The sequence below is a fragment of the Pristiophorus japonicus genome, chromosome 1, assembly GCF_044704955.1.
Source record: "Pristiophorus japonicus isolate sPriJap1 chromosome 1, sPriJap1.hap1, whole genome shotgun sequence".
In the NCBI taxonomy this organism is placed as follows: Eukaryota; Metazoa; Chordata; class Chondrichthyes; family Pristiophoridae; genus Pristiophorus; species Pristiophorus japonicus.
In genome coordinates this window covers 126,699,927-126,722,848 of record NC_091977.1, presented here as the reverse complement: position 1 = coordinate 126,722,848, position 22,922 = coordinate 126,699,927, and the positions used below count along the sequence as shown (strand labels likewise).

The 22,922-nt window shown below is 40.5% G+C and overlaps 1 protein-coding gene across 1 annotated transcript in view; it reads left to right on the top strand.

The window, feature by feature from the left end:
• The window catches only part of lmnb1 (lamin B1), a 62,208-nt gene extending 39,286 nt beyond the window's left edge, over positions 1 to 22,922 (top strand). Inside the window, exons 4-11 of the mRNA XM_070882988.1 lie at positions 1,908 to 2,078; positions 4,291 to 4,416; positions 4,505 to 4,725; positions 9,469 to 9,694; positions 9,788 to 9,892; positions 14,533 to 14,652; positions 19,866 to 19,961; positions 22,224 to 22,922. Of these exons, the coding sequence (XP_070739089.1) occupies positions 1,908 to 2,078; positions 4,291 to 4,416; positions 4,505 to 4,725; positions 9,469 to 9,694; positions 9,788 to 9,892; positions 14,533 to 14,652; positions 19,866 to 19,961; positions 22,224 to 22,265 (1,107 nt within the window). The 3' untranslated portion in view covers positions 22,266 to 22,922. The remainder of the gene's footprint in view (positions 1 to 1,907; positions 2,079 to 4,290; positions 4,417 to 4,504; positions 4,726 to 9,468; positions 9,695 to 9,787; positions 9,893 to 14,532; positions 14,653 to 19,865; positions 19,962 to 22,223) is intronic.

Sequence of the window (22,922 nt, the reverse complement as noted above, 5' to 3'; positions counted from 1 at the left end):
GGGTAGTGTGCTGACGTGGATTGAGAACTGGTTGTCAGACAGGAAGCAAAGAGTAGGAGTAAATGGGTACTTTTCAGAATGGCAGGCAGTGACTAGTGGGGTACCGCAAGGTTCTGTGCTGGGGCCCCAGCTGTTTACATTGTACATTAATGATTTAGACGAGGGGATTAAATGTAGTATCTCCAAATTTGCGGATGACACTAAGTTGGGTGGCAGTGTGAGCTGCGAGGAGGATGCTATGAGGCTGCAGAGTGACTTGGATAGGTTAGGTGAGTGGGCAAATGCATGGCAGATGAAGTATAATGTGGATAAATGTGAGGTTATCCACTTTGGTGGTAAAAACAGAGAGACAGACTATTATCTGAAAGGTGACAGATTAGGAAAAGGGGAGGTGCAACGAGACCTGGGTGTCATGGTACATCAGTCATTGAAGGTTGGCATGCAGGTACAGCAGGCGGTTAAGAAAGCAAATGGCATGTTGGCCTTCATAGCGAGGGGATTTGAGTACAGGGGCAGGGAGGTGTTGCTACAGTTGTACAGGGCCTTGGTGAGGCCACACCTGGAGTATTGTGTACAGTTTTGGTCTCCTAACTTGAGGAAGGACATTTTTGCTATTGAGGGAGTGCAGCGAAGATTCACCAGACTGATTCCCGGGATGGTGGGACTGACCTATCAAGAAAGACTGGATCAACTGGGCTTGTATTCACTGGAGTTCAGAAGAATGAGAGGGGACCTCATAGAAACGTTTAAAATTCTGACGGGTTTAGACAGGTTAGATGCAGGAAGAATGTTCCCAATGTTGGGGAAGTTCAGAACCAGAAGTCACAGTCTAAGGATAAGGGGTAAGCCATTTAGGACCGAGATGAGGAGAAACTTCTTCACCCAGAGTGGTGAACCTGTGGAATTCTCTACCACAGAAAGTAGTTGAGGCCAATTCACTTAATGTATTCAAAAGGGAGTTCGATGAAGTCCTTACTACTAGGGGGATCAAGGGGTATGGCGAGAAAGCAGGAAGGGGGTACTGAAGTTGCATGTTCAGCCATGAACTCATTGAATGGTGGTGCAGGCTAGAAGGGCTGAATGGTCTACTCCTGCACCTATTTTCTATGTTTCTATGTTTATGTTTAAGAGAGGTGAAATGGAATTAGTGTAGATAGCTCCATTTGAAGAGCTAGCATTGGCACAGGTCAATGGGCCAAATGACCCATGTGTTGTAATTTTCTGATTCTGTGTATGCTAGGGTGGATGATCAGAATTAGTGACTCAAACCTTGGAGATAGTGAAGCTGTGCATGATAGTGAGATTGACTGGGTGGCTGTGGAAGTTAATGTGTTGGGTGAAGTGAGTAAGCACAGAATTTGGGGCAAGGGGAGTTTAGGTAAAGTTTTTAAGGAATGGATTAGAGTTCTGGCAGAAGAGGGAGAAAAGTGTGGACTTAGTGACTGAAGTAGGAATGTCAACTCGATGAAGCAGAATGTGGTGGTTGTTGAGATTGAATTCAAGTGAACAGTTAATTGGGCAGGTGGCTGGAGCTGCAGGCACATTGGTGGGGGCTAGAATCAAGAATGGAAAGCTTATGAAACTATTGAAGGGATCTCAACATATACTTTTTTTGTAGTTTTTTAAAATTTCCTAATATTACAATGTATATCCAGCTTTCATAGGCAATCTCAATACTGTAATTTCCCATGCAACTAAGTTTCCCAAAGCAAACCCATTTGTAATGTATTACTACATTGATGTTCTGAACTACTGGACCACGTCATTTCAGATTTCATCTATGTCTCTTCTAAATCCTGTAAGTAAAGTTTTTTTTTAAAACCCTCCCAGGATAGCTGTGATGTAAACTTGAGCATTTGTTTGATCTTGCTACTCCACATACTTGTGGCTCTTTTCTATGACTCCAGGAAATCAAAGAAACCAGAAAGAGACACGAGACTCGTCTGGTTGAGGTGGATACCGGTCGGTTGGTTGAATATGAGCACAAGCTGGCCCAAGCTCTACAGGAATTGAGAGAACAACATGATCATCAAGTGAAAATCTATAAAGAAGAACTAGAGAAAAACTTCCACAATAAGGTAATAGAAACATTCCCCTTACATGGGAGAGCAATCCAGTGCACCCCCCCCCTCCCCCCCCAAAAAAAAAATCAGGTGGTTCAGGAAAATCACTACCAAGGTTTAACTAACTTTTTTCCTTTTTACACTCAAAACTATCTGCAGCTTTAAAAACCTTTTTTGATCTTTTCATTTCGCCATTTTAGTGAAAGATGCTTCACTTTTCTGAGTAGTCATGAGTATCACCTCTTAACCCTGGAATCCTTCTCATCAATCTTCACTGTGCCCTTTCCATGGCTTTAATAGCCTTCCTATGATATGTCCAGAGCTGTTTGGAAGACTCATAATGTGTCTTCTGCAAATTCATTGTACACAGGTATGAAACACCAAAACAATTTTCCTTTTTGCAGGCTTTTTAACCTGTGCTCTCAACCTTTAATGATCTATGTACCCATATCCATAAATCTCTGTTCCTCTAAAATCTTAATCACCTGCGATTATACTTCCTTTCATTTTTTTTTCAACATCATGCACACAATGCTAACTTTTTTTTTAGATTCTGTCATGCTTCTAAAATTGCATTAATGGGAAATAACTCTTGATTGCTCAGAAATGTGAACATCTGAGCACACGAACTGTCATGTTGAGATTCCACTTCAAAGTATCCAATAACCCTGGCAAGAAGTGTTCGTGGAGACAATCATTTTTCAAGTGTCCCTATTGCAAGTGATAACTGACTTGGAGATGGTGTTGATTCCAGAGAGTTACACTAATCACATCATTGCAATAAATGGCCACGCTTGCAACATCAAATGACTGGAAAAGCTGTAAGCAAAGTCATAAGTGACTTCTCTTTTTATGTCTGTGGAAATATTTTATTGTCTCAATTCTTTCTCTCTAGTTACTTTTGCTTTAACATTTTTTAATGCTTATTTGCATTGGCTAGTTTAATAGCTAAGAGTTGCATGGATTCAATTGTATGTTTTGCTTGTTTATTTACAACTGTTTTACATTCATTACAGCAGCTGGTACCCCATATCTGCTCCATCACCAAGACTGCCTACTTCCACCTCCGTAATGTCGTCTAACTGCCTCGCCTTCGCTCATCTGCTGCTGTAACCCTCATCCATCATGCCTTTGTTACCTCCTAGACTCAATTATTGCAATGTTCTCCTGGCTGGCTTCCCATGTTCCACCCTCTAAACTTAAGCTCATCCAAAACTCTGCTGCCCATATCCTAGTTCACATCTAGTTACGTTCACCCATTGTCCCTATGCTCATTAATCTACATTGGCTTCCAGTCCAGTAACGTCTCGATCTTAAAATTTTCATCCTTGTTTTTAAATTCCTCCATAGCTTCGCCCCTCCCAATCTCTCTAAACCTCCTCCAGCCCTACAACCCTCTGAGATCTCTGCACTCCTCCAATTCTGACCTCTTGCACATCCCTAATTTTAATTGGTGGCTATGCCTTCAGCTGTCTAAGGCCTAACCTCTGGATTTCCCTCCCTAAATCTTTCTGCCCCCCTCTCCTTTTTTAAGATGCCTTTTAAAACCTACCTCTTTGACCTAGTTGGCCTAATATCTCCTTGTGTGGCTCATTGTCAAATTTTGATAAAGCTCCTGTGAAGTGCTTTGGGACATTATAGCATGTTAAAGGTGCTATACAAATCCAGTTTGTTTACTGCTTCGATCCTGGCACCAAACTGCATATGTACCACGGAAAGGGAAGCAATGATGGGTGTGACTGGGCAATTCAGAATTTTCTTTTGTATATCATTTAGTTTAAAAAAAAGACTTGATCTGGTAGGGACAGTACTTGTATTACTGTAATGAGAAATAGATCAACTTAGAAAATTGGCTTGCCAGGATAATGCTTTATACTGAAGGAATTCTGAAGAGCTGAAAATACTAGTCACAGCAAATGCACCTGTTTTTTTTAAAGAAATAATAGAAATAAGTGAAAGTCTAATGCTGCTAAATGTCTACTTTTTTAAAATGTCAAATTAGTGTTCTTTAGCTAAATCTCATCCGTATTTAATATCCTCATTGCCCTGCAGATTATTAGTGATTCTTTTTAAAACACTTCAGCCTCAAAATTGTATATTGGACTCTTGTCTATCTAATCAAACTTGGAGTAATTTGACAACATAGCTGAATAAGTGACTCAGTTGTGAACCATTTTGAGGAACTGCAGATTTTGAAATTTCCTGAGTAATGATGTGTGTTTTTCAGCTTGAAAATGCAAGGCTTGCCTCAGAGATGAACACCAGGTCAGCCAAGGCAGCTGAAGAAGAGCTAAAGGAAAATGCCATGAGAATAGGGAGCCTCAGCATGCAGTTGTTAAACATGCAAAAAGATGTAAGTACATTTATTAATTTAATTTGAAATATAATCATTAAATTTAAATGCTTTTAACCCTCAATCTCATTCTGCCTCCTTGCCGTAGGCTAGAGTCTGGCAAGACAGGGCTCAGGAATTGGAAGAAGCTCTGGAAAAAGAGAGGGATGGAAATCGCAGGCTGCTGACAGAAAAGGACAAAGAAATGGCGGAGATCAGAGCACAGATGCAGCAGCAGCTAAATGAATATGAAGATCTTTTGGATGTTAAGTTAGCATTGGATATGGAAATTAGTGCATACAGGAAACTGCTGGAGAGTGAAGAGGAGAGGTAATCTTGGATCTGACAAATTAAATTTTTAACATCATACACTTTAACTTTTTTTAAGGGGGCTATGCTAGAGAAGATCATATTTTGATAGTTTTTATCCACACTTTTTATTCTCTCCAGACCAGTCTTCTCCATTGCCCATCTTACTTAACACATGATGACCTGAAGTTTGCGGTCAGTCTGGTGCCGTACGCTGAGAACACTGCCATTTCTCCTTTGAAATCCACTGTAAGTTCGGGATTTGCACATGCGCGAAATCCAGAACTTGCAATCTGTCAACGTACGCAAGCCAAGAAAAAGCAATTGCTGGTGCAGAGTTTGGCTATTTGCCCACCGACTGGCCAGCAATTGCGCACGGAAATGTTATGGTTGATGCAAACAGGCGTTTTTCAAACATATAAATACATACACTGTATCAAATGAGTTTCTACAAATATTGGCCTGGATTAGTTTTATTGAAAAATTATCAATAGAGTCAATTTTTTTGTAAGGTTGGTGGAATGAGGCTAGTTACGAATTAAATTCCAATCCTGTAAATTGTAATTAAATCAGATTTCGTGGTTCCATTACATCTCATCACAGAATTTCCTTTGGAAATGATTTAAAATCAATTTCTGCTCTGTGATTGTAGGACCGGGCCCATATGATCCCAAGAATGCTTCCGCATGGCCTGGGTCCCTGAGATCGATGGGCCATTATGCTGCCCTCCGTCTCGCATCCTCAGACTGCAAGTTTTCGCAGCCTTGCCGCCATCAGGTAGATGCGTAATTATTTTGTGGGTTGGAGGCATACTCCCATTTAACTGCCTGACTTCAATGCATTAAATTCATAATCCTCACCCTTGTTTACAAATATTTCACAGCATCATTCCACCCTGCTGTTACAACTTCCTTCAACCCCAGAACCTATCAATTTGTGGTTATTGAGAGTAATCCGTGTAGTGTTGAGCCAAATGGTAAAGATACAGTTCAGTACTCTGCAACTTAAATGATTCTATATATATATATTTATTTATTTATTTTAGAGTAGCCAGATTGAGTTTTTAAAAAAATATACATAGTTGATTTTAAGATGGACACATAGTACTCTGCCTCAATTAAGGTTATATATGGCCCCTAATTCCGCTATCATTGGGTGATTTTATTTTGGTGTAATGGGTCAGTTTAAATTTTTCCCCAAAGAGTTGACACCAGCGCCAAAAATCGGCACCAGATATTTTGGCACTGGTCTACGTTGTAAAGTGATTCTGTGCTGTTTCTGACCATTTAGACCATTTTCCCCAGCACTGATTTTTTTTTTTAATCTCAAAATGGCGCAGAGACTTTCAACCCAGTTTTTTTTAAAAGCCTACCTTAAGTTAATGAAATCGGTGCTGGACCACTGCAATCCCTGGCCAAAAGTCCTCCATGCCAGACTGAACAACAAACTCCAGGCACATTGAAAAATAAACTTGCAGAAGGCCTTGATTTTACGAACAAGACTGATGGGGGCAATTTTCAACTTTGCTCCAAAGGGATCATCTGGCAGAGCAGATAACCACCTAGAGCCTGCCCCTGTTTCATTTAAACTTAACTTTATTATAAAATATGTAGTTTTTAAAAAAAACAGCATTCACTAGATTAACTTTTATATATGTTAATGCCTTTATTAAAATTTTTACATGAAGGCGTAACATTAGTGCTTGTAGTTTCAAGTTAATGAAATAGTTTTCTGAACTTTACCCAGTTTGGTTACAACACAGAAGGAGGCCATTTGGCCCATTGAATCCGTGATATAATCTAAAAAGATTTTCTAGTGCTGGATTCAAAAAATAATGTTCGGGATTCTGGTTAAATGTAAAAAATAAATAGGTTTATTAAACATTTGTACAGTACAGTTGTACTTAACGAATAACTTTAATACTTTAATAACTTTGAAAAGTTTCATACAAAATTTATTAATGAAGAAATAAACCAACAAACAAGCCATCTCTCCTCCCCCTTAGCGCTGTGCGCCACTACTGCCTCTGTTGCTGCCTCTACTCCTACCTGTGCCCATTGTTGTAGACATCTTTTCCCCCCCCCCCCTGACCCTGACCCCAAGGTTTTTTCTATTTTCTTTCCGACGGCACGTTTGTTGTTGGTGGGTTCCGGGTTCTGACAGGAATAGACCAAGCAGACATCATTGTGGAAGGCTTGAGTTCCTCTTCGGACTCTTCAGCCTGTGGATCAACTGCTGATATTGGTCTGGGAGTTAGAATGTTAGTGGCAGCAATGACAGCCTGGGTGTGCCCTCTTATTGCTGCTACTACCTCTGACATCCCCTCTCTCATCTGTCCTGACAGTGTTGCTACCTCTAAATGACAGTCCCACAAATTTTCCCTTCACCTCACCCATTCCTCTAGCCAGTGGTGCTACTTCAAGTGTCAGTCCAGCTAATTCTACCCTCACCCCACCCAAGATTTCCAGGAGCTGGATGCTCTCCCCACTCATCCCCACGAGCTGTCCTATGTTCCTTGCATTCTGAATCCCAGGGTCAGCTCTCCCTCTCACCCTCCTGCCGTCTCCCAGATGTAGCTTGCTGCGGCATACGAGGACCCGCAGCCTCAAACGGTACACCTTGAAATGTCGTGTCGGTTGAATCACTCAGGAAAGGGCTTGGAATCCTCGAGCGGTTCACCATCTCCAATTCCAGTGTAACCATCTCTATCGGGGTCTTCCTGCTGCCCTTCATTCTCCTGATGTAGATGAACAATATCTGGACTGACAGCTTCCTGACCATGCTCCTCTTCTACTTCAGGTGCATCTTCTGTCTCTTCCTGATGCGCAACATCTGTAAAACATAACCGAGATGCTTGGTTACCAGCAGGGAGGAAGTGGAAGCATAGCCAGCACACGCAGTGCTTAATAAATATTTAGCCAACCCAGACTCTGCAATTTGCCGGGCTTACCCTCTCTTGGTAAACTGGGCCCAGCTTCCATGTTGGTGGTTGATCTTCTCCTGAGAGATTTAATCACATCAGATATCCTCTATTCCACGGCTGTTAGTTACAGCCTAATTCTGGACCTCCTCCAGTTTTTGACCTTTCTCTGATGCCATCTTCTGCAAAGGTGAAAATAGAACTTTTTAAAGAGAGAGTCCTTCTGCACATATGTGCGCACACACATTAGCCACATTTACAAATGTTATTGCAGTGCATAAATATAAATTTAGCTAAAAATATTTCTTAGTCACTGCTTGTCTGAGGTCCTGCCACTTTTTGGGCTGTGCGTCGCTTCTCTGGGTAATGGACAATGCATTAAACTTTACTGCAACTTGGTCCCAAACTTTTGTGAGTACAGAGGGTTTAAATTTCTTTTGGCCCATTCTCCCTTCGGTTTCAAGCACATCCCATCTCCTCTCAATTACCAGGGGCTCAATTTCTTCTGCAAGAAATATCTTGGCCCTTACAGCTTCCCCTTCCCCATCTCTGTCTTTGCCCCTTTCACCTTCTCTGTCCCCTTCCCTTGCATCCATCTTTTATTTGAAGCTGTATTTTCAATCTGCAAATCCATCTCTGTTACCAATAGGTTCCCACTGGTGATCCAGACCAGGCAGACCCGTCATGTGCAGAAAATGATTTTTTGCCCCCAGCAGCCAGCGCGTGCGCAATGATTTTTCGCCGCACACTACAAGTTCCACCCCCATAATTGGCTTCTGGTAGTGTGGCACTAAAAATAACTTTTACTCTGTGGAAAATGCTGTTTTTTGGGGGGGGGGCTAACTGGGTGGGGGAGACGTACGTGGGTGCCAGAAATCTTGATTGTGGAAAATAGGGGCCATGGTATGCTTTTTGCAGCAGAACTGTGCCTGTGGCATCTCATATTTACTACTTTTTGGCTCTGAAATATTGTATCCAATTGGCTTTCCACAGTAAAATGGAGACAGTGATATTGAAAGATCATTGATCTTCTCCCCTCCCTCACTGAATGCTATCCTTCTGTTACTCTTGTGCTGGGGGGGTCACACTGGCAGAAAATTCTTAATATAAATGGGGTGCTAATGGATCAGAATTGGCTGAAAATTGCAGCAATCCAAATGTGTGTGCACTTTTTTCTTGGTTATCTGAGCAAGATGGACATTTAAAGTATACTTCCATAATTATGGTGGGGGTATTATCCAAGAACTTGTACAATTTTAATGTAGTGGAATATTTGCCATAGCCTCATTTTGCTATAAAATGCCAATTTTGGCCACTGTCTGTACTTTGCCCTTTCTCCATAGCCTTTATTTTTTTGCTTTTCAGATATTTAACCACTTTTTTTTTAAAAGCTATTACGGATTTTGCTTCTATTGTGTTTAATCAATCAGTGGAAATGTTTTTCTAATTCAGAACCTCAATTTCACGAATGCATATAAATGTGTATACACATACATATGCTCATACGCACTGACCCCAACCCCTGACCTTGGGCATGAACCAGACCATGCACAACCTTGGGTATCCCATGAGCTTTAATACCCCACATACTATGCATTACCACAAAATGTTGGAACACACTGCAGAAACATCAGCATCTCCATAAAATAGGTTAACATTTTGGGTGGCGATTGTTGTTTTGGATGCAGGATGACTTTTTATTCTATTTAAATCCCGACTTCATATAAGCTCTGGGATTTATATGACCATTTCACTTCTACGAAATCTGCATCATGTAAATTGTAGGAGCTTGCCTTTTTTATCGTAGTTTTTTTTTAACCTATTCGATTTCCTTAACTTTTCAGATTGAAGCTGTCACCAAGTCCTTCTTCCCGTGTGACTGTTTCTCGTGCCACATCTAGCCGCAGTGTCCGCACAACTCGTGGGAAGAGAAAGCGCATTGATGTCGAGGAATCTGAAGCCAGTAGTAGTGTCAGCATCTCCCATCATGCTTCGGCCATCGGGAATATTGTCATTGAGGAAGTGGATGTAGATGGCAAATTTATCCGTCTAAAGAACAATTCTGAACAGGTATGAGTGGGGAAGAAACTAAGTAGAGTGCATCAAATGATTCAAGTCTTGGATATGCTGATTTTTTTTTATTCAATATTTTTTTTTAAACAGGATCAACTTATGGGTGGCTGGGAGCTGACCAGAAAAATTGGTGATGAAACTGCTTCTTACAAGTTTACCACAAAGTATGTGTTGAAGGCCGGCCAGACCACTGCTGTAAGTTTAATAAAGAATTTTGTTTGAGATACAGCTCTAAACATCAGGAAGGTATTGAAGTTTCGCCTTGGGCCTGTGAGTTAGCTCCTCCTGGGGTGGGTGGGAAAGAGAGAGCTAGTTATCTTTAATGTACTTGAGCTAGAAAAAATAGCCAGGGTTCTTGATTCTGATCGGTATCCAGTGACTCCTGCTGAAATAGCTGGTCTGATTTTGGGATTGGGTGCTTATTTTCTGAGATAAAATCAGACTGTTTGCTTTTCAGTGTTGGTTTAGGAAAAAAGTGCTCTGCATGTTCCCTGTACACATACAGAATAATTTGTCATGAGAGAATCCACAGTTCTGTGGTGTTTCTGACAGCCCCCATAAATAGAAGGCTCCATGTTGACTAGTATTAATATTCCTAATGCAAGAATGCCTCCAGTGAACGATCCTTTTAAATTCACTTTTAGTTGACCAGGTGGCAGTTTCTTTTTGCCTGATGAGTGCTTGCCCGTTTTCCACAGGGACACACCCCACTTCAGTCCAATGAAGCTTTGCATGAGGCAAAGTGGGAAACCTGAGTGTTGTAGAAGTACTGCTGGAGTTTTAAAAAGCTAAAACTGCCATTTACCAGCACTGCACTGGTAAGCTTCCTGCTTCTTGTCCAGTATGATTGCCTATTATGGCATTAGCTTGCAGGGTTACTTGTAGCCAAGTGGGAAGAATCCTACGCCCCAGTCAGAGGTACGCATCTCCTGCAGTTTAGGAATTGGATTATTGAGCCTGCCACAGAAGAACTGCGTTCCACTCAACAATCAGCCGATTTTCGTGCAACCAATTTGACCCATTTGTTTTCCCTGCCCCCTCCTTTTCTCTCGCCCCCCCCCCCCCCCCCCAAAATGCGGGATAGTCGCTAGTAGGTAAACAACTGACAACCTTGCAATAGTTCAAATTCATGTTAAACGGGTATTAAAATTCTTTGAGTTGCATGGTGAAAAGCACAACTCGAGATTAAACTGTACCCAGTTATTCTATCAATATGTGGAACTTAAACGGCTTCATAACTCTCTGCACACCAACCAAATTAGGTGCCAAATCCTGAATGTGAAGGTTTGAGCACATGTTTGTTCTTCGCTTCCAAGTACTATCTTCCACAGGGTGTATTGAAGTCTCAAATTTCTTCTCCAGCTGTGTGACTGTCACTGTGATGGAAGAAGTTAAGTACAAGCTTGCAAAAACCAGTCACTTGCATAGAATTACATAGATTTTACATAGAATGTATAGTGGAAAAGAAACAGGCCATTCATAAGAGCATAATCATCAGGTCCAGAGGATTGTTGGCTTTTAAGTCCCATTTAGTTTCTCAAGTATGTTTTCTCTACTGATCTGAATTACTTTAAGGGCTTTAAGTTCCTTGATCTCGTTAACCCCTTGGTTCCCCAATATTTTTGGCATGCTTTTTGTGTCTTTTACTGTGGAGACAGATACAAAATATTTAAAATCTCAGCCGTTTCCTTATTCCCCATTATAATTTCTCCTCTCCCTGCCTCTAAGGGACCAGTGCTTATGTTTGCTACTCTTTTAATCTAATATTATTTTTAATTTTTTTAGTTAGTCAGCCCAACCAGTCCATGCTCCACTTGAGCCTCATTCCATCCTTCCTCATCTAATTCTCTTCCTCTTTCTCTCATGATTATTTAGCTTCCCCTTAAAAACATATATCCGATTCACCTCAACTCCCTGTGGTAGTGAGTTCTGCATTCTCCACTCTGGGTTTCTTTTGAATTCCCTATTTGCTTTCTTGGTGACTATCTTGTATTGATGGCCTCTAGTTTTGCTTTTCCCCACAAGTGGAAACATTCCCACTGTGTCTACTTTAGGAAAACCTTTCAGAATTTTAAAGACCTCTTGGTCATCCTTCAGCCTTTTCTTTTCAAGAGAAAAGAGACCCAGGCTGTTTGTTCTTTCCTGATGGGTATAACCTTTCAGTTCTGGTATCAACCTTGAAAATCTATTGCATCCTCTCCAGTACTTCTCTCCATTTTATAATATGGTGACCAGAACTGTACACAGTACTCTGTATTGTCTAACCAAGGTTGGACATAAGTCTAGCATAACCACTCTACTTATCAAATCTATTCCTCTTAAAAATAAACCCTAGTGTTTGGTTTGCTTTTGTTATGACCTGCGTCCCAACCAATTTTCCTCCTAAAGTGAATGGCCGCGCACCAATAGGGAGGTCCCATACAGGCCACTCACCAGCTGCTGCCGCTGGTAGGTGCGGCCCCATAGTAAAGATAAAGGGACCACCCACTTCGACTGCAAATTAGAGGGAACATTGTCACAACTTTGTGTGATGTGTGTATTTGTAATCCGAGATCCTTTTGCTCCTCCACTTTATTTAGATTCTTCTTTTCCTCGTAATATTTAATCTTATTTTTCTTAGCCAAGTGTGAGTTATTACATTTTGTATGTTGAAATTCATTTGCCAACTTTATGGCCATTTTGCAAGTTTATTAATGTCGTCTTTTAATTTGTTGCAGTTCTCCTTAGTGTTGACTATCCCTCCCAATTTGGTGTTGTCTGCAAATTTAGAAATTGTTTTTGATTCCAAAGTCTAAATTGTGAACAGAGGTATTCCCAGCGCTGATCCTTGTGGGACATCACTTCCCACCTTCTGCCATTGAATAGCTACGCTTTACCACGACACTCTGCTTTCTGTCTTCCAGCTAGTTATCCATTCTACTACATGCACCTGACTCTGCATGATCTGACCTTATTCATTAGTCTATTATGTGGTACCTTTATCAAAGGCCTTTTGGAAGACTAGATATGTTAAATATACTGCATTACCGTTGTCTACTCTGTTCCCTCTTCAAAAGAATTCAATGAGGTTGACCAAGTTAGAATTTCCCTATTGAAATCCATATTGACTCTTTATTACATTTTTGGTTTCTAAATGTTTTTCTATTCTCCTTTTAGTAGGGACTCCATTTATTTTTCCTGCTACCAATGTTCAGCTGACTGGTCTATAATTCCTGCGATGCACATCTCCCTTCTTTAAACATAGGTAAAACATTAGCTATGCGCAAGTCCTCTGGCACAACACCCTTTTCTAACATTATTAAATATATGTAATAATTCCTCTGCTGTCTCTACCCTAGATTCTTTTAAAATGCATGGATGGAATTCATCTGGACCAAGGATTTTTGAGTTTGATTAGTTTATTGCTCCTTTTTTAAAAAAAAAAATAATAATTTAATCTTCCAATGTCACGTCCACCTGAACTATCTCCCTGGTAAATACTGAAGCAAACTAATTATTTAATATTTCTGCCATTTCATTATCACTACCTGTGATTTTTATCCTGACTCTCCCTTTGTGGCCCTATTCCCATCCAGACTTTCCTTTTTTATTATTGTGCCTGTAGAATATTTTACTTTTTTTTTTAATTAATGTTCTTTGATAATTTAATTTCATAGATCCTCTTTGCCTTTTTTAATTGTTTTCTTGATTTCTCTTCTAATAGGAGTATTCTCCCTCGTCACGCTCTCCCCTGCTGTCCATGTATTTGGCGTATGTCTCTTTCCTTGCCCTCAATTTTCCCTTGTGGCTTCATTCATCCATGGTGTCTCATTAGTGTTTAGTGTATTCTTATTTATAGTGGAATAGCATTTTCCTGGGCTCCAATCTCAGTCCCTCAGAATCAGCTTTTCTCTAATCTTTTCCTGTGGTCTTGGTTATGCTCATGTCCTTTTCAATTATTATCCTAAACTGTATTATATTATGGTCACTATTGCCCAGATGTTCCTAGTTTTACACCTCCTGCTGTGGTTCATTCCCAATTACTAGCTCCAGTAGTGAATCTTTCCTTATTAGGCTTCTTGCATACTGTACACATTGTAAAGACTCCATTTCCTTATCCCCTTTACCTACCACGTCTGAGCAATTAATTTTGGGGTTGTTGAAATTCCCCATGATGATTATTCTATTTCTTCTCTTTTCCCTAATTAGTTTGCATTTTTCTTCCTCCACCTCCCTTTCACTATTAGCTGGTCTTCAGGCTACCCCTATTAGTGTGACTGACCCTTTATCTCAATCAATATGGAATCTATTCTGTCTTACTGATGGCTGCGTTACTTTTTTCTACTGCCATTATATTCTCTCTCTCCACCTCCTTTCCCCTCTTTTTCTAAATAGATTATATCCTGCAACATTTAATTCCCAGGCCTGATTTTACTGTAGCCATGTCTCCGTAATCCCTAATATAATCTGATTCCTCGGTGTATTATTGCCTCCAGTTCCTGTTTTATTATGGACCCTGTGTGCATTGTTGTACAGACAGTTCAACTCGATTTTTAATAGACGTTCTTTTCAATTTATTTTTAACCATCTTTTTACTCTCCTGTTCTATAACTATCTTCCCTGGCTATTTTTGTCCTCTCTTAGTTTAGTTTGTCCCATGCTTTCCTGTCCATTGATTGATTGATTAAAGTAGTCATCGAATTTTACTAAAGATGTGTGCCATGAGGCTGACTCTCTATTGAGGATTGTGTGACACTGTGGTGGTGCATTTATTAAAAACATTAAAAAATCAATAGCCATTATGTAATAAATAGCCTAGTGTATATGCTTATTTTTCAATTATCTTATCACTGCAGATCTGGGCCGCTGATGCTGGTGTAACTTCAACGCCTCCGACCAACCTCATCTGGAAGAACCAAAGTGCTTGGGGCACTGGGGCAGATGTGAAAGTAGTTCTCAAGAATTCTCAGGCAGAGGTAACACTTCTTTCAACTAATGGGAAAAATTTGACAATCATGTATACATCAAACCACTATTATTGTTTACCTTTTCCAAGATATTAAGATGGTACTTTAGCTGTGTTCACATGTATGTTTCATGGGTTTAAATGTATTGTTTCCAAACTTGTTAAAGGAAAAAGACATGAGGGGGCTGAGACATGTACTATTTATTATATAAGAATATAAGAAATAGGAACAGGAGTAGGCTGTTTGGCCCCTTGAGCCTGCTCTGCCATTCAATAAGATCATGTCTGATCTGATCATGGATTCTGCTCCACTTCCCCGCCTGCTCCCTATAACCCTTTATTCCCTTAACGTTCAACAATCTGTCTATCTCTGCCTTAAATATATTCAATGACCCAGCCTCCACAGCTCTCTGGGGCAGAGAATTCCATAGATTTACATCCCTCAGAGAAGAAATTCCTCCTCATCTCAGTTTTAAATGAGCGGCCTCTTATTCTGAGACTATGCCCCTCAGTTTTAGTTACCCCTATAAATAGAAATATCCTCTCTGCATCCACCTTGTCGAGCCCCCTCATTATCTTATGTTTCGATAAGATCCCCCCTCATTCTTCTGAAGCCCAATGAGTATAGGCTCAACCTGTCTTCATAAGTCAACCCCCTCATCTCCGGAATCAACCTAGTGAACCTTCTCTGAACAGCCTCCAATGTAAGTACGTCCTTCCTTTAAATACGGAGACCAAAACTGTACACAGTACTCCAGGTGTGTCCTCACCAAAACCCTGTGCAGTTGCAGCAGGACTCTGCTTTTATACTTCATCCCCCCCATGCAATAAAGCCAACATTCCATTTGCCTTCCTGATTAGATGCTGTATCTGCATACTAACATTTTGTGTTTTATGCACAAGGACCCCAGGTCCTTCTGTACTACAGCACTTTGTAATTTTTCTCCATTTAAATTATAATTTGCTTTTCTATTTTTTTCTGCCAAAGTGGATAACCTCACATTTTCCCACATTATACTCCATCTGCCAAATTTTAGCCCACTCACTTAGCCTGTCTATATCCCTTTGCAGATTTTTTGTGTCCTCCCAATTTGCTTTCCCACCCATTTTTGTGTTATCAGGAAACTTGGCTACATTACACTCCGTCCCTTCATCCAAGTCATTAATATAGATTGTAAATAGTTCAGGCCCCAGCACTGATCCCTTCGGCACCCCACTAGTTACTATTTGCCAACTGGAAAATGACCCATTTATCCCGACTCTCTGTTTTCTGTTGTTAGCCAATCCTCTCTCCATGCTAATATATCATCACCAAACTCGTGAACTTTTATCTTGTGGAGTAACCTTTTTATGTGGCACCTTATCGAATGCCTTCTGGAAATCCAAATACACCACTTCCACTGGTTTCCCCCTTATCCACCCTGCTCATTACATCCTCCAAGATCTCCAACAAATTTGTCGAACATGATTTCCCTTTCATAAAACCATGCTGACTCTGTCTGAATTATGCTTTTTCAAATGTCCTGCTACTGCTTCTTTAATAATGGTCTCCAGCATTTTCCCAATGACCGATGTAAGGTTTAACTGGTCTATAGTTTCCTGCTTTCTGTCTGCCTCCTTTTTTAAATAAGGGCATTACATTTGCGGTTTTCCAATCCACTGGGACCTCCCCAGAATCTAGGAGATTTTGATAGATTACAACCAATGCATCCACTATCTCTGCAGCCACTTCTTTTAAAACCCTAGGATGTAAGGCATCAGGTCCAGGGGACTTGTCCACCTTTAGTCCCATTATTTTACCGTGTACTACATCTTTAGTGATAGTGATTTGTATTAAGTTCCTCCCTCCCTATAGCCTCCTATTGGGATGTTTTTAGTGTCTTCTATCATGAAGACGGATACAAAATATTTGTTCAAAGTCTCTGCCATTTCCCTGTTCCCCATTATTAATTCCCCAGTCTCATCCTCTAAGGGACCAACATTTACTTCAGCCACTCTTCCTTTTTTATGTACCTGCAGAAACTCTTATTGTCTGTTTTTATATTTTGTGCTGGTTTACTTTCATCATCTATCTTTTATCACTTTTTTTAGTCGTGCTTTGCTGGCTTTTAAAAGTTTCCCAATTCTCTGGCCTCCCACTAGTCTTGGCTACTTTGTACAGCTTGTTTTCAATTTGATACCATCCATTATTTCCTTAGTTAGCCTCGGATGGTTATCCCTTCTCTTAGTTTTTCCTAATCATTGGAATATTTTTGTTGAGAGTTATGAAGTATCTCCTTAAATGTCTGCCACTGCTCATCAACCGTCCCATACTTCAATCTATTTTCCCAGTCCACTTTTCTCCAACTCTGCCTTCATACCTTTGTGTACTCCTTTATTTAAGCTTAGGACACTGGTTTGAGATCCAACTTTCTCACCCTCCAACTGAATTTGAAATTCAACCATGCTATTATATGGTCACTCATTCCTAGAGGATCCTTTACTAGGGGAAAAAAAGTTTATTAATCCTGTCGCATTACACAGTAGTAGATCTAAGATGGCCTGCTCCCTAATTGGTTCCGCAATGTACTGTTCAAAGAAACTATCCCGGATACTCTCTGAACTCTTCCTCCAGGCTACCCTGGCTACTTTGCTTTGTCCAATCAATTGAAGGTTTAAATGGCTCATGATTATTGCTGTTCCTTTTTTACAAGCCTCCATTATTAATTTATATTCCATGCAACAGTGTAGCTGCTGTTAGGGGGCCTATTGACTACGCCCACCAGCGACTTTTCCCCCTTATTATTCCTCATCACCACCCAAACTGATAGAACATCTTGATCTTCTGAGCCAATATTGTTTCTCACTGATGCACTGATCTCATTCTTTATTAAGAGCTACATCACCTCCCTTTCCTTCCTAATTGTCAAATACCCCATAATATTTAGTTCCCAACCTTGGTCACCTTGCAACCACGTCTCTGTAATGGCTATGGGATCATATCCTTTTGTAGTTATTTGTGCCATCAACTCATCTATTTTGTTATGAATGCTGCGTGCATTCAGAGAGCTTTTTAAATGTTTTTTTTATCATTTTTTTTTTTTTTCCTGCTTTGGCCCCACTTTCTGATACTTTTATGTTTATACATTCTGTCCCTTCCTGTCATGCTCTGGTTTTCATTTCCCCCAGTGCAACTCTGCTCTATTGCCTTCTCCTTATTCTTTGACTTTTAAAATTTCTGCTCACCTGAACCATCCCCGTTTCCCCCCACCCCCACTTATCAGTTTAAAGCCCTCTCTACAGCCCTAGTTATTCGATTTGCCAAGACCCTGGTCCCAGCACGGTCTGAGTGGAGCCCATCCGAATGGAACAGCTCCCTCTTACCCCAGTACTGGTGTCAGTGTCCCTCGAACCAAAACCCATTTCTCCCACACCAGTCTTTGAGCCATGTGTGTAACTCTGCTCTTATTTATCCTATGCGAATTTGCTCGTGGCTCGGGTAGCTGAATCTCGGCTCCAGAGATTCTTACCTTTAGGTTCTGCCTTTTAATTTTGCCCCTAGCTGCTCATAATCCCTCTGTTTGTCCGTTTGTCCTGCCTATGTCGTTGGTACCCACATGGACCACGACAACTGGATCCTGCCCCTCCCACTCCAAGTTCCTTTCCAGCCCAGAGGCGATGTCCTTAACCCTGGCACCAGGCAGGCAACACAGCCTTTGAGACTTATGCTCTCGGCTGCAGAGAACATTTAGATGAAGGAATTGAGTGTAATATCTCCAAGTTTGCAGATGACACCAAACTGGGTGGCGGTGTGAGCTGCGAGGAGGACGCTAAAAGGCTGCAGGGTGACTTGGACAGGTTAGGTGAGTGGGCAAATGCGTGGCAGATGCAGTATAATGTGGATAAATGTGAGGTTATCCACTTTGGGGGCAAAAACACGAAGACAGAATATTATCTGAATGGCGGCAGATTAGGAAAAGGGGAAGGTGCAACAAGACATGGGTGTCATGGTTCATCAGTCATTGAAAGTGGGCATGCAGGTGGTGAAGAAGGCAAATGGTATGTTGGCCTTCCTAGCTAGGGGATTTGAATACAGAAGCAGGGAGGTCTTTCTGCAGTTGTACAGGGCCTTGGTGAGGCCTCACCTGGAATATTGTATTCAGTTTTGGTCTCCTAATCTGAGGAAGGATGTTCTTGCTATTGAGGGAGTGCAGCGAAGGTTCACCAGACTGATTCCTGGGATGGAGAGACTGGATCAACTGGGCCTTTATACACTGGAGTTTAGAAGGATGAGAGGGGATCTCATAGAAACATGTAAGATTCTGGCGGGACTAGACAGGTTAGATGAGGGAAGAATGTTCCCGATGATTGGGAAGTCCAGAACCAGGGGACACAGTCTTAGGATAAGGGGTAGGCCATTTAGGACTGAGATGAGGAGTAACTTCTTCAGAGTTGTTACCTGTGGAATTCCCTACCGCAGAGAGTTGTTGATGCCAGTTCATTGGATATATTCAAGAGGGAGTTAGATATGGCCCTTACGGCTAAAGGGATCAAGGGGTATGGAGAGAAAGCATGAAAGGGGTACTGAGGCAATGATCAGCCATGATCTTATTGAACGGTGGTGCAAGCCCGAAGGGCCGAATGGCCTACTCCTGCACCTATTTTCTATGTTTCTATCCCCCTCATACTGTCCCATAACACTACAATGTTTCTTTTTACTCTTCGTATTTGAATAGCCCCCTGTACTACGGTGCTGTGGTCAGTTTGCTCATCCTCCCTGCAGTCCCTGCTCTCGTCCACACACTGAGTACGAGCCTCAAACCTGTTGTATAAGAGCAAGGGCTGAGTCTCCTCCATCTCTACATCCTGAGTTCCCCTGCCGCCTTCACTCGTAGTCACACCCTCCTGTCCCCGACCATCGATCGAATTTGAATTAATTAGTGAATGAAAGTGCTGTCCGATTATACTGAGACGATTACTAAGTGGTGCATATTTACTGCAGCTATGGAGGCTGAGAGCTCCATTTTTTTTCCCAAGTTCTCCTTATTTTCATTTGAGGAACAGTGACTGACTAAATCCCAGTAATTAACAGCCGGAAGCATTAAGCAATGGGAAATGGAAGTTTTAGAATATTTTATACAAGATCTACAAGTGGTAAAAAATTAAATTGTGCTTTTTATATTTAAAAAAAACACTCCATGTAGGACAATGGTTACAATGTAATTTACTGCGTTTTCTTTCAAGGAAATGGCTGAGAGAACCACGATCTTCACAACCATTCTATTGGAGGAGGAGGAGGAGGAAGTTGAGATTAAAGATGAAGACCTCTTTCATCAACAAGTATGTTTTCATCTAATAATTGAAGTTTGTATAGTACACAAACTTAATGAAATACACGGAGACTTTGTTGCAGGAATTGTTGATTTTATAAATTAGCTTTGGGAATATTCAGTTCACACTGGTGATGGATTGTCTGAAATGAAAACAATAACTTGCATTTAGATATGTTTTTTTTGAGGTGGGGGAGGAAGCGAACACCTAGATAATCCAGGCATTATCAAAATTGACTGAAATATCTTGAAGTTCATTTCCTTTTAACTTGCTCCACAGTTTTTTGATTTTGAGAATATTCTGTAACATTTGGTTTCTTTTTTGGTAAGTGGATATTTGCAAAAGGAAAATGGCTAACTAGCATGTTCCAGTTCTGATGCAGATCCTGGATATGATTTCAAATCAGATCCATGAATAAATCTGGAATATGTTCATTTGTGGCAAGATCGGGTTCATGATGGGGAAATCCCTTGCTCTGTACACCAGCTACTGGAGTGCATCACGTGATTTCCTTCCCTTCAAACATGGACTGAATATGCGCTTTTATCAGTCCGACACTGGCTCTAAACAAACAAGTGTTTTATTTACACAAGAATAAACAGTATCGGGGATGTGCTTTCTTTTTCTCTAAACATAGTTTTAAATATAAATTTACTTCAGCTATTCTATTGGCCGGCCCTAAACAAAGAGCCGAGCCCTCCGGCTACTGACTGCAGAACTGAAACTGTCTATAGATCGCCCCTTTAACCAAACATGAAGCCCAACCCGTGATTAAATACCTGCGACCACCAAGCTGTCGGAGGAATGTATCAGTAATTGACCTTTTTTGGAGGTCTCGTACAACTGTCAAATCAAACATATGACTTCAAGACAGGGGCATAATTCTTTGATCGGTGTTTGTGCCATGTGATCACCTGCACCTATACTAAAATGAAGGGCAGTATATGATTGAATCAAATGGCCTGTGTCTATATTGAATGAATAGCTGACAATGCAAAGATTCTTGTAATTTTGTAATGCCCTTGGTTGAATTAGTTAATTTCCAAGATTCTTGTGTTGGCCCTTATAACTTGCACCTTGTGGAGTTCTTGTACCTACGCTGTCTGGTCTGAGTTCACGTATTTTCTATTGGAAATACTTTGTGACCTTTAGTGTTAATCATGCGCATGCTGCTTCTAACAAAAAATAAAATTTTAAAAATTCAACATGTCTGTGTAGAATACAGACATGAAAAATTGTGATTGGGATTTTTTTTCTCCCCAACCTCTCCAGTTCTTCAGAAGTTGTACAAAGAAAAGAATGAAAGCACTTGCATTTATATAGCACCATTCGTATCCTCAGGCCTTTCCAAAGAGCTTCTCTGCCAATGAATTGCTTTTTGAAATGTACTCACTTGTGTAGATAAATGTGGCAGTCAGTTTGCACGCAGCAAAGTTCCATAAAGAGCAATTAGAACAATGTTGATTTAATCTGTTTTTGGTGATAGCTGAGGGATAAATGTTGGCCAGAACAACGCTGTCTGAGATCTTTTATGTCCATCTGAAAAGGCAAACAGCCTTAGCTTAGCATCTCCAAAAAAAATGGCACCTTCAGTGCAGTACTGGGGAAATGTGCATTGTTGGAGTATCAGCCTAGATTGTGCTGACATTCTGAAGTAGGTCTTGAACCCATGACCTTTTGACTCCGAGACGACCTACCACTGAGTCAAGCTGACATATAAAAATATCTGTATGCTTGGCTTTAGTGAAGGTTTGAACTCAGCACATAATCAATACCGCAGTTCTGGATGAGACAGGTGTTCAAATCTGTCTATGGCCTTGCCCGTTCCCTATCTCTCTAACCTTCTCTACCTTTACAACCATCCCAAAAACTGTATTCCTCCAACTCTTCCTTTTTATCCCAAAATTCATTTGCCACACTGTTGATGGGTGTGCCTTCAGCTATCTAGCTGCAAATCTCTGGAATGCCCTCTATCTCTCCACTTCCTTTAAGCCCCTCCTTAAAACCTACTTCTTTGATCAAGCTTTTAGTCACCCCCTCCTAATCTCTTTTGGCTCAGTTTAGATACTTATTTGATTATGCTCTTATATGAAGCACTTTTTTTATTAAATTTTTTTTTTAAAAAGGGACAAAATGCAAATTGTTGCCTCAGTGTCTGAACATCAAAATTACAATTTGGGAAGAATTAACTTGTTCTGAATTCTACCAGTCCAGCCAAACTGGTACTTTAAAACATTAAACTTGTATAATGGTATGTTTTTTTTTGTTTAGGGAGATCCAAGAGCAGCTGATCGGAGCTGTGCAATAATGTGATCGTCTTCCAAGACAACTTTTCTTCAAAAACTCATTACTGCCTACGTTAAACTTAATATCTAGAAATTCAAAATATTTTTGTATGTCATTTGTATTTTAGATATTTTGTTAATTTCTTTTTGTATACATGACATGGGTTCAGGGCTTTTTTTATAATATTACTGAGAATTTTTAGAACATTACAAGGACTAGAGTTTCAAAAAAAAAAACCTGTGTAATTCTGAAACAAAACTAATGTGAATAATGGGTTTTAAACTTGTGGAAGATGTTTATCTGAAGATTACAGATGAAACGAGTGAAAATTAATTTGTCATTGCAGAAACTACAGTTATTTTGGAGCAGCTTGCATTTGTGACTGGACCTCCTGAGTTAATATGTGCAGCAGGGAAAGGGGGAATTTTGGTAATAACTTTGTAAATTTATAAATAGAACAGCACTGAACATCTTTTTAAAAATGTTTTTTTAATTGTTTATACCAGGTTGGCAAAAATGTACTACAGAAATTGGGATGAAGAAATTCTTCTGTTTGTAGCTTGTCCCCCTTAGTTATAGTGGTTGGGAACATGGTATAATTGAATGCAGATGTTTTAATGTAGCAATGGCCAACTTGGGTTTTCTTGGCAAATATGAATAAAATAAACATTGTTTAGTAAAGCA